The 17,870-nt window shown below is 37.7% G+C and overlaps 1 protein-coding gene across 3 annotated transcripts; it reads right to left on the bottom strand.

Annotated features, from left to right (window-relative positions):
• Window positions 1–1,995: 1,995 nt before the first annotated feature.
• On the bottom strand, window positions 1,996–16,500 carry LOC140162603 (uncharacterized). Of its 3 annotated transcripts, none has more exons than XM_072185868.1 (4): window positions 16,296–16,500; window positions 4,837–5,022; window positions 4,228–4,402; window positions 1,996–3,957 (listed from the first exon to the last, which is right to left on the bottom strand). In XM_072185868.1, the coding sequence occupies exons 1-4, from the start codon at window positions 16,378–16,380 to the stop codon at window positions 3,882–3,884; spliced, it is 522 nt and encodes a 173-aa protein (XP_072041969.1). In that variant the 5' UTR covers window positions 16,381–16,500; the 3' UTR covers window positions 1,996–3,881. The 3 variants fall into 3 exon arrangements, with proteins under 3 accessions (XP_072041969.1, XP_072041968.1, XP_072041970.1); XM_072185867.1 differs by lacking the exon at window positions 16,296–16,500 and adding an exon at window positions 5,509–5,720; XM_072185869.1 differs by lacking the exons at window positions 1,996–3,957; window positions 4,228–4,402; window positions 4,837–5,022 and adding exons at window positions 12,207–14,373; window positions 14,626–14,788; window positions 15,526–15,711 and having other exon boundaries at window positions 16,296–16,498.
• Window positions 16,501–17,870: the final 1,370 nt, after the last annotated feature.

Raw genomic sequence — 17,870 nt, 5'->3', positions numbered from 1 at the left:
CGTTTATTGGTTTCTTCCTGTTTATTTATTTCTTAACTTTTTATTTATTTAGTTATTCAAATAACCACCAATTAACAAAAATGTATTTTATTCATCATATTAGTTTATTGAATTATACTTTGTTTACTGATCATGTTTATTTCTTTTACTAACACATTTATTTTATTCATCTAATATTTCCCTTATTTTTAAAGTCCAGTTTGCAATTTCCCTCCTAATCCCCTAAAAAAGCAAGAAATTAAGAATATTATTTGACTAAATCAAGAGAATATAAAAAATATGGCAATAAAAGCAAAACCGGCAACCCAAAACGCCGGTACTGAGCACCCAGGCCCATTCGCGTAGTCACACCGGTGTGACTCTCCTGCGAAGTCACCGCGCCGCGAAGTCACTCTGTAGAAACCTAGGAAGCTGGCTACCCGGCTATTTCGGACCGGCGATATGGAAAACCGAGGTGTAGTTTCCGATGGAGTGACATTCTGGTGACATCGGCGTCACACAGATGAGAATCTTGCAGTGTATCGTATAGTAGTTTGAAAGGTCAGGACAAGTATTATAGGTAACGGGCGTTGGGTAATTAGAGATAGGCCTATCACGAGAACCGCCCAACCCGAGAACCGCAAAATCTAGTCTTAATACTAATAACGGCGTGTCCGTCCGTCCGTGCGTCCGTCCGTCCGTCCGTCCGCGCGCTATCGCGTTCGCGTCCGCGCGGTTCGCGTTCACGCGGTGCACTATCGCGTGCTCGCGGTTCGCTATCGCGGAGTATTAACGGGAGTGTGCGCGGAGTACAGTGCACGCATCGGAAAAGCATTTACAGTGTGACTAACAGGTGCATCTCATCGGACCAATAATTATAGGCCTTTATTTTCAACACGTATGTCAATACCGAACACGTGCACACGCCAAACACGTGCACACACCAAACACGTGCATATAGGCCTATTTCAGCCCCGATTTCAGCAGAACATGTCTGTTTCCGAAATCCTCCAGATTGGTTAACGTTATCCGTTGTGGTAAGGCCTATACACGTTTTGCGTTCACGTTTTTCATTACTTTAGTAACAGCCTATATCCACGTCCAGATACTAATTTCGGTTTCTCTAAATGTGGTAACAGGGCAGGGCTTGGAAGAGGCAAATGATGGGTTTCCAGATTATGGGTAGGCCTACCGAACTACCGAAGTAAGCATCACACCTATAAAACAAACAGAGTTGATTAAGTTGTGTCAAGTTGGTCTTGATCATTGAGAGACGCATTTCATAGTAGTTTAAAAAGTCAGGGCAGGTATATGGGTAACGGGTTTGGGTAATTAGAAATAGGCCTATCACGAGAAGCGCCCGACCCGAGAACCGCGCGCAATTTAAAAAAAATCATGGGAGCAAATCAGCTGGCCAACTTTGCCAGTATAGGGCGTATTGCTTATATAAGTATTGAGTATTTGTTTAGTAATTATTATAAGGGCATAACCAGAGGTGCACTTTAATTCAACACATATCTAAACTTCGATATGTTTTACTTGTAACATTTTTAAAACTCTTCTTGATGTTTACACAGTTTAGCCCAAGAGGTAAATGACTAAATGAAAAACGATTCATATCATTTTGGGTACATTTTTGCGTTTTTATAAACTAAACATCTTTAGTGGTTGGCGTTAAGCATTATGTAGACATTTAGTTCATAAACAGTGTGTTTGATCTTTTTTGAATAAACTTTGTATGCAACTTTTCTGAATTGTATACAATTTGCCAATATCTTATACACCTTTACGTTGTTTAAGTTGCGCAATTGAGTGACATTTAACAAATTGTAGGCATCTGTGTGCATTTTAAGCAACTATGCAGAGTTTTTATGTGTTTTTGTATTATGATTTTTAAACATAATACGGTATAACTTTATATCAATAAACCAGCTGTGCACTTTTATCGAGCTGCGTGCTAGGTAAAAAATGTCAATTCCATAAAATTAACATTTTGAATTAAAATCTACCCTTGTAAATAGATCCAAATATTTTATTTTCTGATAAACATGTTACAGAGATTGTAATTTTATGACATTGTAGGCACCTGTGTGCATTTTATGCAACTTTTTATTCGTTTTCATAATTGATTTTTTAGACATACATGTAATACCACTAGCTTGACATTAATCAGGCGAACCAGGTGTGTACTTCTTTGTATGGCAATAAACAATTGACAATGACAAATCAAAATATGAAATTAAAGTCGAGTCATGTACACTTTCAAAATCTATATACACTACGCAAAAAAGTTTCTTTATGGTTAGGAAATTTACCCACTTTATTAATATCTATATAGCAACTACGTTTTTTGGTACGTTTGCTAAATAATCGCATGCGGGTGATTGTCCTGCGCATTTTGACACCTCAATCACTACCCTACGACACTCCTGAGAAAAGATATGAATGTTTAAGTAACATGAGGTCGAAAAAAAAAATTGCAAAGAAGCCTATTCAATGGTTTTAGAGCTGATTCGCTGATCGAAGACGGTTTCATTATTCCCGCCTTTTCAATTTGAATTTAAAGCATTTTTCTTGATGCATGTTGGATAATCCTTTGCTTATTGTGCAGATGAATTATCAAACACAAAGATTCAAAACAGGTCATGGTTACAGCAGTTTGGAAAATACTGTATGTTCAATATGTTACCAAAACAGAAGGAATTGAGACACTTGAGTGGCCCTCCAGAAGCCTTGATCTTAACCCTTTGGAGAACCTTTGGGTTAAATACCACTAATTATGTATTACACGGGTTTCAATGGGAAAATGTCTAATTTCGGGTGGAATTTTCTCATATTCAGAACTCTCACAGTTCAATGCCACTAATATCAGGTGAAACTATATGATTTAGATGCCAAATGATCAAAAATTCAACATAGGTTGACCTGAGACTTTTCTTGTTTTAACGCACTGAACTGTAAACACCTTAAAATGACAGTGCGCCCTCGAAGCTGAAAGTTATAATATGATAGGGCGAATAATTACTAAAAACCGAAGCCGTGCGTATGAATTTTGGTACTATTACAACAAAAATGTCATATAATGAGAGAAAATGTAGCATTTTGAAGCATCAAACTCTAAAAAGTACTTTTTTGGCTATATAACTTGATCAATTTCAGCGATTTTAATGCAGTCTTTTCGAATGCCATGAAAACAAATAGTTACTCGTTGTATTTCAATGTATCGCCCAGGCCTATTGGTATTTAACCTATAAGCACAAAGGTGCTCCAATCTCGGGTAAATGCCATGAATGTAAACAGTGACATTTGCAATACATGTTTTAACAAGAAAATTTATGGAAAACAGCATGACGAGTAAAATATCAATGATTTTCGGACACCCTGTATGATGACTGTTTCGCTGTTTTTGCTTCAACCTAGGACTATATCTGGAGATTCGTATCTGTAGCCTGTCCTAGCACGATCAGATCAGATTAAGATTGATTTAGGGTTAGTGTTCCGATTTAGGCTTGGTGATTAGCGTTAGAATTGTTGATTAGGGTCAGGTTCGCATTAGGAATAGGGGTTTTATAGGAGATTAATTTCTGGATTTACCGGGTAATTACAAAATATTTGTATGTCTATTAATGATGTTATTTCCAGTGCTTTATATGTGTTTATATTGTATTTGTCCACCCTGGATGATCTTTTATACGATCTGCCCTGGGCTTATTGTATTCCTTTATTGTTCAATGTTTTTATACCATATGTATTTTGATAATAAAGTGATATGATTTCAGTAGAAAGAAACATCTAGCAAAATAGCAAATCAATTTGACTTTTTATAAACTAGTTTTAAAAGATCTTTAATCTGATATATTGTGTTACTGAAAAGCCTGAACAATTAAACGTTGTCGCGGTATTTATTCAGTGAACGTGAATTCAGTCTTTTGATATGTTTGAAATCCATCTTCCACGGGCTTTAAAGTAACGAGAATTCTGAATAATACAATCAAAGAAAAACGCAATAATTATTAGTTCCACGGTAACTCCAATACCACTTCCAAAGAAAATCTTATTTTATGATTTGAATATTGGCTCTGCCCAAGAAAACTTAAATATTTTTGGGCGAGAAGCGTACGCGCCTCCGCCCTGCTTTAGTTTCACATTTGACATTTTCATGACATCTAGTATAATCACATTTGATGAAAAGCTCTATTTTAATAAAGGGTTAAGGGAATATGTCCGGGCCAGACCAAGGTGACTTACCTAGACACACCCATGCTGTTGTTGTCTTTGTCAAAATAACGTACGTCGGCTTTGACTTGCATGTAACCATGATAACCACCAGTTTCCAGGACCAGCAGTTCCAAATAATCATCCTTTAGTATCTCCACGCTATATTTCCCGGAATCAAACATTTCTTGATATGCTTCTCGAACAGCTAATACGTAACAAAATTAGGCAGTAATAATATAAGGGCTGTGCAATAATTATGAGCCACCCCGGCGTAAAATTTCCAAACGGCTCGCCAAAATCGCTTGCCCCCTCTAAGCCCGTCAAAAATCGCTAACCCCTCCCCTCTCTCGGCCTACCAAAAATCTTTGCCACCCACCCCCCTTGCACATGCCAAATTTTTAGGTCATGTGTATTAGTGTGATAGCTGTTGCGATTGTTTGGTCTATGATAATTTTGTTAGAAAAATTAATAAATGATCATATCAAACAACCGTGTTTAGAGTTCAAAAAGAAACTGATGAACTTTTCAGATTCGTTTCTAAATTAGACATTTAGTGTGTTTTATTTATACAATTGTTTTTTTAATTTGATTTTGCCGAGTACGTACTGGGCAACATAAACAACACCATGTGAAACTTACCCTCTCTACCTTCTATGATCCCTATGTCTTGATGCATGTACACACAATCTTCTGTGTATTTCTCTGCCATTGCTGCAGCATCGTGAAGCATAAATAGGTCTTCGTATTTCTTTAACCCTTCATTAACAAACAGCTTTGCATCTTCCTTGCCATTAGGCAGCGTTCCGTCTTCAAACCAGTGATTACCTATAATATTCATACCAATGAGTTAGAATAAAAGAGTAGGCCTACTGAATCCGACATATTTGCGTGTCGCTCATGGACGCCAATTAATGTACGGGACGGCTTCAAAATTCGACCGCCGGAGGTTGAACCACATTCTATTGTTTAGAACAATAGGAAACGGCTCCAACCGGACGGAACCCGGCGGGCAACTGGCGGTTGAGTTTTGAAGCTGCCCCAAGTGTTTTTTTTCTTCTTCTGAGTCTTCGTCTTCGTCTCCGTCTTTGTCTTCGCATTTTCGATCACACGAATGCTTACAATGTGAACCACATTCCATTGCTTAGAACAATAGAAAACGACTCCAACCAACCGGACGGAACCCGGCGGGCAACCGGCGGTTGAGTTTGAAGCCGCCCCTAACTATTTTTTTTTTTCTATTTCTTCTTCTCCTGGCCGAAGTTTCGTCCACGTCATCTCCTCAGTAGATTTGTTTAACCCGATTTTTCTTACCTTGTTTCCTGTACTTTGCATTGACATTGCAAGATGTCAAGATGGCAGCCGAAATTATTAGGGCAAATAGTGTGCTCTTCATCATAAACAAGTATTGTTCTTGACTGATTGGGATGAGTATACAATATGATGATTATACAGGTGCTTGCCGACTCATTGAAAGGTTCAATAACTGTGTGCAATTGACAGATGGTGCACATCACCAACACCAAGTCAATAATTATATTTGTACAGACGGAAACGAACCAATAGAAATACGTCCTGTAGCGAATCACGTGGAAATATAAACGCACCATCAACATGATCAAGTCCCGGGATCAAGTGCGTAATATCAAGGGTCATGCTACAAATAAACTGAATTAATATAAAAATTCCCTTTAAAAGGGAAAGCCAGCCTCAATGTAGAAGAGGTCTTGTAATTAGTTTTGGTCAATGTGAAAGGCATTTTTAGGATCACGCTTACATCTACATGACAGTCCACCAAACCATCAACGATGAGAACATGCACACTGAAACAGCAGAAAACATTAATTCCTAATCTCATGTCAACTCTTTTAATTCATTACATGTACTCCAAATTGTTCTGGTCTGTTTGTTTTGTTGTTGTTGTTGTTGTTGTTGTCGTTGGTTTTTTTTGTCTTTTCAGCTTTTTACCCACGATATCTCAATTTCCAATTTTGTAATACCAGAACTTACGAACTCAATATCTTCGCTTAGGAATGTCCGATTTCACTGCTTTCGATATATACACTGCCGGTTTGAGTTAACTTACATGTACATTTTATTTTAAAATAACTTAATTAATTCGCAATGTATAGTTTAAGCCTACTATATTATAATAGATAGTGGCCAGCACATTTATAAAGGACTGGTTACTCACTACAATCTTCACTCTTAAACTGTGTTTTTCTGAATGTGCTGATCATGTTGATTGCTAGTCGGAAACTCCTGCGAAGCTATGGACATGGCATCTTACATACTCCATTCTATAACAGTCTGCCTAGTGCCTTGTGTGTTTTCTCTTCAATCATTTTGTTGAATGTAATTTTATGAATCAAATAGTTATGTGTCATTTTATTTATAATAAAGAAGTTATTAAATTAATAAAGTAAGACAATTTATTTATCTATAAGTGCATGTCAAATGGGGTACATTGTTCAATACTATATGCATAAATTATGCCCATATTATAGCTAGGCCCTAAAAACTTTATTTTGCATCGGATTTTTTCCCGTTGAAAAGACAAAACTGATGTTTATGATAGCAACCATTTCATCAATAACATTTTGAGTCATTTTTATCCATAAAACGACACAGGATATGATAGATAACTACTTTCACATCAATATGGTCCATATGATCACAGATTGTTGAGAATCTGTGATATGATCCGAGGATATGATGAAGATTTTGATTCTATAGATCTGTTATCAACATGATATCACGCTGTTCAGTGGTCAAGGAGTAAGGACCCCGGTCAAGGACACTGATATGACATCATAGGTGATGTCAGATTTTCTTCTGCTGACCATATGATGCTATATATATTAACTATTATTGTTACATTTAGGCCTTTAAACTTTTAAAGTCATAATTAATTAGTTCAAACATAACTTTGGTAATACTCACTCGTTTTCGTTCGTTGAAACGGCAAAACATACTTACTTTTCCTAACAAATCGAATTAAAATATTTTAAAAAAAATTTAAAAAAAAAAAAAAAAAAAAAAATCATTCCAATACCACTAAAATATAATCTCTTGAGTAAACTGACCCCAAACCTGAAACAGGTACCAGCCCCGAATGGGCTGGCGAAAATATTCCATTCAATAGCGTCATTAGACTATGCCATAGTCGATTTTTGATAAATAAAACGTTATTATTAATCATGATGAACGCATGCAGTTGAACTTGAAATTAAACTGATATTTATTACAAACATCAAAATATTAGTAAACGGTTATGAAAAAAGTTTATATAATTATATTAGTGACAGTAAAAGTAAACTATAAGAAGGCTTATAATTATTTAATGCAACATTATATATTATAATGGCATCGCTTGATAATCCATCTGACTACTGGGACAAGATCGACAACATATTTAGTGTAGTTGATCTGGACCTCTTCTTTTAGATCCATTTATTACCCAAATTTCCTTTAATTATAAACAAATTGGTGTGAAAGAGGCGTAAAAGCTCGGTTTTCTTCAACATGCTAAACTAAACACATTTTAAAACTATATAATTTATTTATTGGCAAACAATAATCATGGTATTTAGTAAAAAAAACCTGACATTTTCGCGCGCTTCACGTTTATTCCAATAAAGGTACACATAATAGTCTGTTTAAGACGCGAAATTTACCTTGATTATTGCCATTATTAGTATTACTAGCGGGATACCCGTGCTTCGCGCGTATGGGGTTATATCAGATGAGAAATTGTTTTTAGGTACCGCACCGCTCCCCGCAGCCCCGCACCGCAGTCCCGCACAGCAGAGGCTTGGCTATAATAGTCGTCCATTGGCTAATTTTGAAATTTGAAATTTGAAATTTTTTAAATTTAGAAGCCCATTGGGTTATGGTTATGGTTAAAGTTAGTGTTTATTATGAATATTTATAAGTACATGGTGTCCTAAAAATTCCTTTACCATTGAAGTGATCTCTTCTACAAATTATCATGATATGGATGGATTCGTGCAAAGAGGAAACTTGAACAATTGCTTTGATACCTTTACTTGACCAGTTTCCTTGTGAATGTTGAAGCATATCAAATCACGTGTAATGTTTTACTGGTTCTCTCAAACATTTTGGCTTGGCTTCCTCTCCCTTACAATAATAGACTTTGTTTTAATAGACTGTGTTTTAACAGTGTTGATCACAAAACGATGCATAGGCCTACAATGTTTAAAAATGCTTTACGATATCGACACCTTTTCCTAATTTCATGTTGGTGTTTCTATCGCTGCTGAAGTTCAAGATTGTATAAATTAACAGAGCAGCTTTTTATTACAGGGAAAAACACATCATGTCATGAGTAAAATTAAATCATTTACTTGAATAAATTATTATATGCCTTTTCCTTGGTCTCAAATGAAATTGCTTTAAATATAAATGATAAACGCAGTACCTCAACTTTGAAGTGTATGTAGGATGAGGGTCCAACATGAAAATATACACAAAGAGCTTGCCATATCAAATGTAACGGTTTTTTAACACATGACACGTGTTCAAACATTGATTTTCAGAATGCTGGTGTTCTCAGACATTTTCAAAATCTCATTACTCGACAATAAACAAATGCATAGTAGTATAAACAAGATAATGGCGGTGTTCCGAAGAATTCCGATGAAATCAGAGAGTTTTCACCTAAGGCAAGCCCAAGGCTCGAACCCTCGCCGATCGTATCTCCCGGCTGACAGCGCAACGCATTTGAATGCGATTAAAATCGCTCGGCCATAGTCACCCGCTTGTGTCTCTCCTATGCTTGTTCATCTCTGTCAACAGATATACGGGCTCCGAGTCGCTCCCAAAGTTGCCCTGAATTTCATTCTTCTCTAAATCCTTTGAATTTACTCTCACTATCATCCCATTTGTCTTGGAAAAGACAGTTTGTTATAGCGTTTCCCGGAAGCGTTTCCACGTTGCATCGCCACGCCATTGTTGTTGTTGTTGTTACTTATATCCCTCCTTCAAAGGAGCACCGTGTATTTCTCGCTGACACGTCGCAGCTCTCCAACGCCTCTATCTGCTCATGCGTTCCATTTTTGAACACCAGTATTCAATATAATCATTCAGAACACTTGTGACACGTCTGATCAATACTATGTGTTCTACATTATACTAAAAGAACACTAATATGCAAGGCTTATCATATTTTCAAATACACTAGTGTTCTAAAGAGACAATTATGAACACTTCGGACGCGTCTGAGAGGCGTCACGTGTTCGGGAACATTTGCAGTGTAGAATAATGAATACATTATGTAGTGTCAAAAATAGCTCTACGATGACCTTGACGGACGGTGTACATAACTTTTAGCGGTGCGGGCTGCGGTGCGGGGCTGCGGTGCGGGGCTGCGGTGCGGGCTGCGGGGAACGGTGCGGTACCTAAAAACAATTTCTCATCTGATATAACCCGCGCGGGTCCCCGCTAGATGAGTAAATGGGAGCGTTCACTATAACAGGAAGAATTACTGAACAGGTAGAATCATTGAAAAGGGTACATTTTATTTATCTAAATATCTCTTCTTACATTTTCTTTTTTAGTTTCTTCTGCTTAAGCTTATGATTTTTCGTTTCCATGTTATTTATTTATTTAACCCCGTTCCCATTATTTTCTAAATCTGTTCTTTCTTATATTTCCCTTTTGGTTTCTTTTTTTATTTGCTGCTTGTGATTTCCCGTTATTTATTTAATCCTGTTCTCATTATTTTAGCTTCTTTTTTTCTTACATTTCCTGACCAGTTTATTTCCTTCAATTCTTTGATTCTTTATTACGTCCTCTCATAGCGTGTCTGCGGACGTGTTCACCCGTTATCATAATCCCGTGACCAGTCCATGTACCTTTTTGTCCTTTATTTTTCCTTCTTTCCGTATTATCATGTCCACTGGTCTCTGGCTCGCAAGCCGCGTGGCTCTGCGCCGTTTACGCGCGCATTGGCGTAGTGCGTATTACGCAGGCGGCGCCAACGCGCTGCCGGCCAGCTGCAGTGACGCGTAGTCTGGCTACCGATTTTCATAACAAAATCCCCGTTTTTACCCATATTTTCACTGTTTTTGCAGCCAATTCTTGACCGTTTTCAACCAAATAAAGTTTAAACCCGTTTCACGTATATTCTCCAATCTCCCGTATGAATTTGGTGACATTTGGATCGAAACTGACGGAACTTTTACGTGGAACCCGCCACAAACTCACAAACTCACAACATTACCCTATCTTAATACTAATTATGGTGTGTCCGTCCTCTGTCCGCGCGCTATCGCGTGCGCGTGGCTCGCTAACGCGTGCTCGCGGTGCGTATAACGCGAGCGCGAGGTGCGTATCGCGTGTGCGCTGTGCGCTATCGCGTAGTGCTGCGGAGTACCGACGGGCGCAGTGCGAGCATCGGAAAGCATTACAGTGACTAACAGGTGCATCTGATCGGACCAATAGGCCTATTTTAAAGACATGATTAACATACCCGTTTGCGTTCACATTTCTCCCAATTGAATTGACGGCCTACATCCAGACACTACTAAAATTTCGGGGTATTTTTGGGTCCTCCGATGTGGTTGCAGGACAGGGTTTGGAAGAGGCGAACGATGGGTTTTCAGATTATAGGTTCCGAAGTAAGCGTCACAGCTACAAAACAGAGTTGATAGTTGTGTCTTAATCATTGAGAGACATATATCGTATAGTAGTTTGAAAGGTCAGGACAAGTATTATAGGTAACGGGCGTTGGGTAATTAGAGATAGGCCTATCACGAGAACCGCCCAACCGAGAACCGCAAAATCTAGTCTTAATACTAATAACGGCGTGTCCGTCCGTCCGTGCGTCCGTCCGTCCGTCCGCGCGCTATCGCGTTCGCGTCCGCGCGGTTCGCGTTCACGCGGTGCACTATCGCGTGCTCGCGGTTCGCTATCGCGGAGTATTAACGGGAGTGTGCGCGGAGTACAGTGCACGCATCGGAAAAGCATTTACAGTGTGACTAACAGGTGCATCTCATCGGACCAATAATTATAGGCCTTTATTTTCAACACATATTTCAATACCGAACACGTGCACACGCCAAACACGTGCACACACCAAACACGTGCATATAGGCCTATTTCAGCCCCGATTTCAGCAGAACATGTCTGTTTCCGAAATCCTCCAGATTGGTTAACGTTATCCGTTGTGGTAAGGCCTATACACGTTTTGCGTTCACGTTTTTCATTACTTTAGTAACAGCCTATATCCACGTCCAGATACTAATTTCGGTTTCTCTAAATGTGGTAACAGGGCAGGGCTTGGAAGAGGCAAATGATGGGTTGCCAGATTATGGGTAGGCCTACCGAACTACCGAAGTAAGCATCACACCTATAAAACAAACAGAGTTGATTAAGTTGTGTCAAGTTGGTCTTGATCATTGAGAGACGCATTTCATAGTAGTTTAAAAAGTCAGGGCAGGTATATGGGTAACGGGTTTGGGTAATTAGAAATAGGCCTATCACGAGAAGCGCCCGACCGAGAACCGCGAAATCTAGTTTATAGTAAGATGTGGAAATTTTCGCTCGCTCCGCGCGCAATTAAAAAAAAATCATGGGAGCAAATCAGCTGGCCAACTTTGCCAGTATAGGGCGTATTGCTTATATGTATTGAGTATTTGTTTAGTAATTATTATAAGGGCATAACCAGAGGTGCACTTTAATTCAACACATATCTAAACTTCGATATGTTTTACTTGTAACATTTTTAAAACTCTTCTTGATGTTTACACAGTTTAGCCCAAGAGGTAAATGACTAAATGAAAAACGATTCATATCATTTTGGGTACATTTTGCGTTTTATAAACTAAACATCTTTAGTGGTTGGCGTTAAGCATTATGTAGACATTTAGTTCATAAACAGTGTGTTTGATCTTTTTTGAATAAACTTTGTATGCAACTTTTCTGAATTGTATACAATTTGCCAATATTTATACACCTTTACGTCGTTTAAGTTGCGCAATTGAGTGACATTTAACAAATTGTAGGCATCTGTGTGCATTTTAAGCAACTATGCAGAGTTTTTATGTGTTTTTGTATTATGATTTTTAAACATAATACGGTATAACTTTATATCAATAAACCAGCTGTGCACTTTTATCGAGCTGCGTGCTAGGTAAAAAATGTCAATTCCATAAAATTAACATTTTTGAATTAAAATCTACCCTTGTAAATAGATCCAAATATTTTATTTTCTGATAAACATGTTACAGAGATTGTAATTTTATGACATTGTAGGCACCTGTGTGCATTTTATGCAACTTTTTATTCGTTTTCATAATTGATTTTTTAGACATACATGTAATACCACTAGCTTGACATTAATCAGGCGAACCAGGCGTGTACTTCATTGTATGGCAATAAACAATTGACAATGACAAATCAAAATATGAAATTAAAGTCGAGTCATGTACACTTTCAAAATCTATATACACTACGCAAAAAAGTTTCTTTATGGTTAGGAAATTTACCCACTATATTAATATCTATATAGCAACTACGTTTTTTGGTACGTTTGCTAAATAATCGCATGCGGGTGATTGTCCTGCGCATTTTGACACCTCAATCACTACCCTACGACACTCCTGAGAAAAGATATGAATGTTTAAGTAACATGAGGTCGAAAAAAAAAATTGCAAAGAAGCCTATTCAATGGTTTTAGAGCTGATTCGCTGATCGAAGACGGTTTCATTATTCCCGCCTTTTCAATTTGAATTTAAAGCGTTTTTCTTGATGCATGTTGGATAATCCTTTGCTTATTGTGCAGATGAATTATCAAACACAAAGATTCAAAACAGGTCATGGTTACAGCAGTTTGGAAAATACTGTATGTTCAATATGTTACCAAAACAGAAGGAATTGAGACACTTGAGTGGCCCTCCAGAAGCCTTGATCTTAACCCTTTGGAGAACCTTTGGGTTAAATACCACAAATTATGTATTACACGGGTTTCAATGGGAAAATGTCTAATTTCGGGTGGAATTTTCTCATATTCAGAACTCTCACAGTTCAATGCCACTAATATCAGGTGAAACTATATGATTTAGATGCCAAATGATCAAAAATTCAACATAGGTTGACCTGAGACTTTTCTTGTTTTAACGCACTGAACTGTAAACACCTTAAAATGACAGTGCGCCCTCGAAGCTGAAAGTTATAATATGATAGGGCGAATAATTACTAAAACCGAAGCCGTGCGTATGAATTTTGGTACTATTACAACAAAAATGTCATATAATGAGAGAAAATGTAGCATTTTGAAGCATCAAACTCTAAAAAGTACTTTTTTGGCTATATAACTTGATCAATTTCAGCGATTTTAATGCAGTCTTTTCGAATGCCATGAAAACAAATAGTTACTCGTTGTATTTCAATGTATCGCCCAGGCCTATTGGTATTTAACCTATAAGCACAAAGGTGCTCCAATCTCGGGTAAAATGCCATGAATGTAAACAGTGACATTTGCAATACATGTTTTAACAAGAAAATTTATGGAAAACAGCATGACGAGTAAAATATCAATGATTTTCGGACACCCTGTATGATGACTGTTTCGCTGTTTTTGCTTCAACCTAGGACTATATCTGGATATTCGTATCTGTAGCCTGTCCTAGCACGATCAGATCAGATTAAGATTGATTTAGGGTTAGTGTTCCGATTTAGGCTTGCTGATTAGAGTTAGAATTGTTGATTAGGGTCAGGTTCGCATTAGGAATAGGGGTTTTATAGGAGATTAATTTCTGGATTTACCGGGTAATTACAAAATATTTGTATGTCTATTAATGATGTTATTTCCAGTGCTTTATATGTGTTTATATTGTATTTGTCCACCCTGGATGATCTTTTATACGATCTGTCCTGGGCATATTGTATTCATTTATTGTTCAATGTTTTTATACCATATGTATTTTGATAATAAAGTGATATGATTTCAGTAGAAAGAAACATCTAGCAAAATAGCAAATCAATTTGACTTTTTATAAACTAGTTTTAAAAGATCTTTAATCTGATATATTGTATTACTGAAAAGCCTGAACAATATACGTTGTCGCGGTATTTATTCAGTGAATTCATGCAGTGAATTCAGTCTTCTGATATGTTTGATATCCATCTTCCACGGGCTTCAAAGTAACGAGAAGTCTGAAAAATACAATCAAAGAAAAACTCAATTATTAGTTCCACGGTAACTCCAATACCACTTCCAAAGAAAATCTTATTTTATGATTTGAATATTGGCTCTGCCCAAGAAGACTTGAATATTTTTGGGCGAGAAGCGTACGCGCCTCCGCCCTGCATGCTTTAGTTTCACATCTAGTATAACACATTTGATGAAAAGCTCTATTTTAATAAAGGGTTAAGGGAATATGTCCGGGCCAGACCAAGGTGACTTACCTAGACACACCCATGCTGTTGTTGTCTTTGTCAAAATAACGTACGTCAGCTTTGACTTGCATGTCACCAGTTTTCAGGACCAGCAGTTCCAAATAATCATCCTTTAGTATCTTCAAGCTATACTTCCCGGAATCAAACATTTCTTGATATGCTTCTCGAACAGCTAATACGTAACAAAATTAGGCAGTAATAATATAAGGGGCTGTGCAATAATTATGAGCCCAGCTTCGGGGGTAAAATTTCAAACGGCTCGCCAAAATCGCTTGCCTCCCTCTAAGCCCGCCAAAAATCGCTAACCCCTCCCCTCTCTCGGCCTACCAAAAATCTTTGCCACCCACCTCCTTGCACATGCCAAATTTTTAGGTCATGTGTATTAGTGTGATAGCTGTTGGTATTGTTTCGTCTATATAATAATTTTGTTAGAAAAATTAATAAATGATCATATCAAAAAAAAAAAAAAAGGAAGGTTTTATTTCAAACTCTAAATGGTGACCCGCAGGTCAAATTGCTAGAATTGTACATTAAACACAACTAAACAGACACAATGCAATTTTGCAGGCAGCAGCTTAATCAGCGCCAATATTGCAACATTGAAACAAACAACTATACAAACATCCAATTCAACCCAACCACAATCCCCCAGTAGGCAATGAGGATAAAGTGCCTTGCCCAAGGACACAACACCTTTTGCACGAGCGGGGCTCGAACTCGCAACCTATAGATTATGAGTCGGGCGCCTTATCCACTCGGCCACACGTGCTCCCACGAACCGTGTTTAGAGTGCAAAAGGAAACTGATGAACTTGTCAGATTCTTGGTGTTTTATTTATACTTTTGTTTTTTGAATTTGATTTTGCCGAGTACGTACTGGGCAAGATAAACAACGCCATGTGAAACTTACCCTCTCTACCTTCTATGATCCCAATATCTTGATGCATATACACACAATCTTGTGTGTATTTTTCTGCCATCGCTGCAGCATCGTGATCCTTAAAGAGCTCTTCGTATTCCTTTAACCCATCATTAATATACAGTTTTTCATCTTCCTTGTCATTAGGCACCTTGCAGTCTTCAAACCAGTGATTACCTGTAATATTCATACCAATGAGTCAGAATCAAAGAGTAGGCTAGTGACTCCGACATATTTGCGTGTCGCTCATGGACGCCAATTAATGTACGGGGTGGCTTCAAAATCCGACCGCCGGCGGTTGAACCACATTCTATTGTTTAGAACAATAGAAAACGGCTCCAACCGGACGGAACCCGGCGGGCAACCGGCGGTTGAGTTTTGAAGCCGCCCCAAGTGTCTTCTTCTTCTTCTTCTTCTGAGTCTTCTTCTTCTGAGTCTTCTTCTTCTGAGTCTCCTTCTTCTGAGTCTTCTTCTTCTGAGTCTTCTTCTGACGGTCTTCGTCTTCTTCTGACGGTCTTCGTCTTCGTCTCCGTCTTTGTCTTCTTCTTCTTCGTCTTCGCATTTTCGATCACACGAATGCTTACAATGTGAACCACATTCCATTGCTTAGAACAATAGAAAACGACTCCACGGCGGGCAACCGGCGGTTGAGTTTGAAGCCGCCCCTAACTATTTTTTTCTATTTCTTCTTCTTCTGGCCGAAGTTTCGTCCACGTCATCTTCTAGATTTCAGCTGTTTAATTAACCCGATTTATTCTTACCTTGTTTCCTGTACTTTGCATTGACATTGCAAGATGTCAAGATTCCAGCCGAAATTATTAGGGCAAATAGTGTGATCTTCATCATAAACAAGTATTCTACGCGACTGATTGGGAAGAGTATACAATATGATGATTATACAGGTGCTTGCCGATTCATTGAAAGGTTCAATAACTGTGTGCAATTGACAGATGGTGCACATCACCAACACCAAGTCAATAATTATATTTGTACAGACGGAAACGAACCAATACGAAATACGTCCTGTACCGGGGTCCTGTAACGAATCACGTGGACATATAAACGCACCATCAAGTGCTAGTTTATAACATGAAGCGTCAGGTTACAAATAAGCTGAATTAATCAAATATTCCATTCAACAGAGTCATTAGACTATGTCTTTGTCGATTTTTGATAAATGAAAATATGTTATCATTAAAAGGGCATTTCGTGATCCACAGCCTCATCCCCCCACTTTTCTAAAAAAAAAGTTGAAATATTTGTATCACTGGAAACCTCTGGCTACATAATGTTTATGTACAAAATATTTCTTGCAGATTAATTCGTTTAGCCAGAGGATGATTTAAGGAAGCCCCATCATGCACTGTAAAAGTGTTATCACGCGAGTTTCAACTGCCACTTAACTTCTCAAATCCCATTGAAGTCTGTGCAAAAGATGTTGTTTTTGAATTACCCGTGTGTCATTATTACTTGGTCGATTTCAGATCTAAAGTGATGAATGCATGAAGGATAATTCACACCTTCTGTAGATAACATAAAATGTGAAATCGACCAACATTTTGAATGTGTTTTTTATTGTAAATATATCAGTCCAAATTCAAATTTAACCATACACGTTTAATGCAGTGGTCCCGGGCAGCGGTGTCATGTTCACTCACACAGCTGCTAACCGCAAGTTGACACCAGTGGAGTGCTGGGAAGTGCTTAAATCATCCTCTGTCGTTTAGCTAAGATATCGTTAAATTTGAATTTCGTTCTGGTGCACCCCGAACGAAATTACAACGTATTGTCTATGGAGCAGTGTAATACACATAATCATGCATAACTTGCAAACGCAAAATCGGAATCAACTGAAATTTTGGGAATATGCTTTTTTCGTGGATATGTACTGAAAAATGTCTTAAAAAGAGGATGCTAGGATCACGAACGCATGCAATTGAACTCGAAATTATACTGATATTTGTTACATCAACCTATTGGTAAATGGTTATGAAAAAGTTTATATAATTATATTAGTGACAGTAAAAGTAAAGTATAAGAAGGCTTATAATTATTGAATGCAACATATTATAATGGCATCGTTTGATAATCCATCTGACTACTGCGGACAAGATCGACAACATAATAGTGTAATTGATCTGGACCTTTTCTTTTAGATCCATTTATGAACCAAATTTCTTTAATTATAAACAAATTGGTGTGAAAGAGGCGTAAAAGCTCGATTTTCTTCAACATGCTTAACTAATAAGACTATATAATTTATGTATTGGTGAACAAAGCGCTGCATAATTAATCATGGTATTTAGTTTAAAAAAACTGACATTTTCGCGCGCTTC

The sequence above is a fragment of the Amphiura filiformis genome, chromosome 10 (genome assembly GCF_039555335.1).
Source record: "Amphiura filiformis chromosome 10, Afil_fr2py, whole genome shotgun sequence".
NCBI lineage: Eukaryota > Metazoa > Echinodermata > Ophiuroidea > Amphilepidida > Amphiuridae > Amphiura > Amphiura filiformis.
The sequence above is the reverse complement of the archived record's forward strand: the minus strand, read 5'-3'. Positions and strand labels throughout refer to the sequence as shown.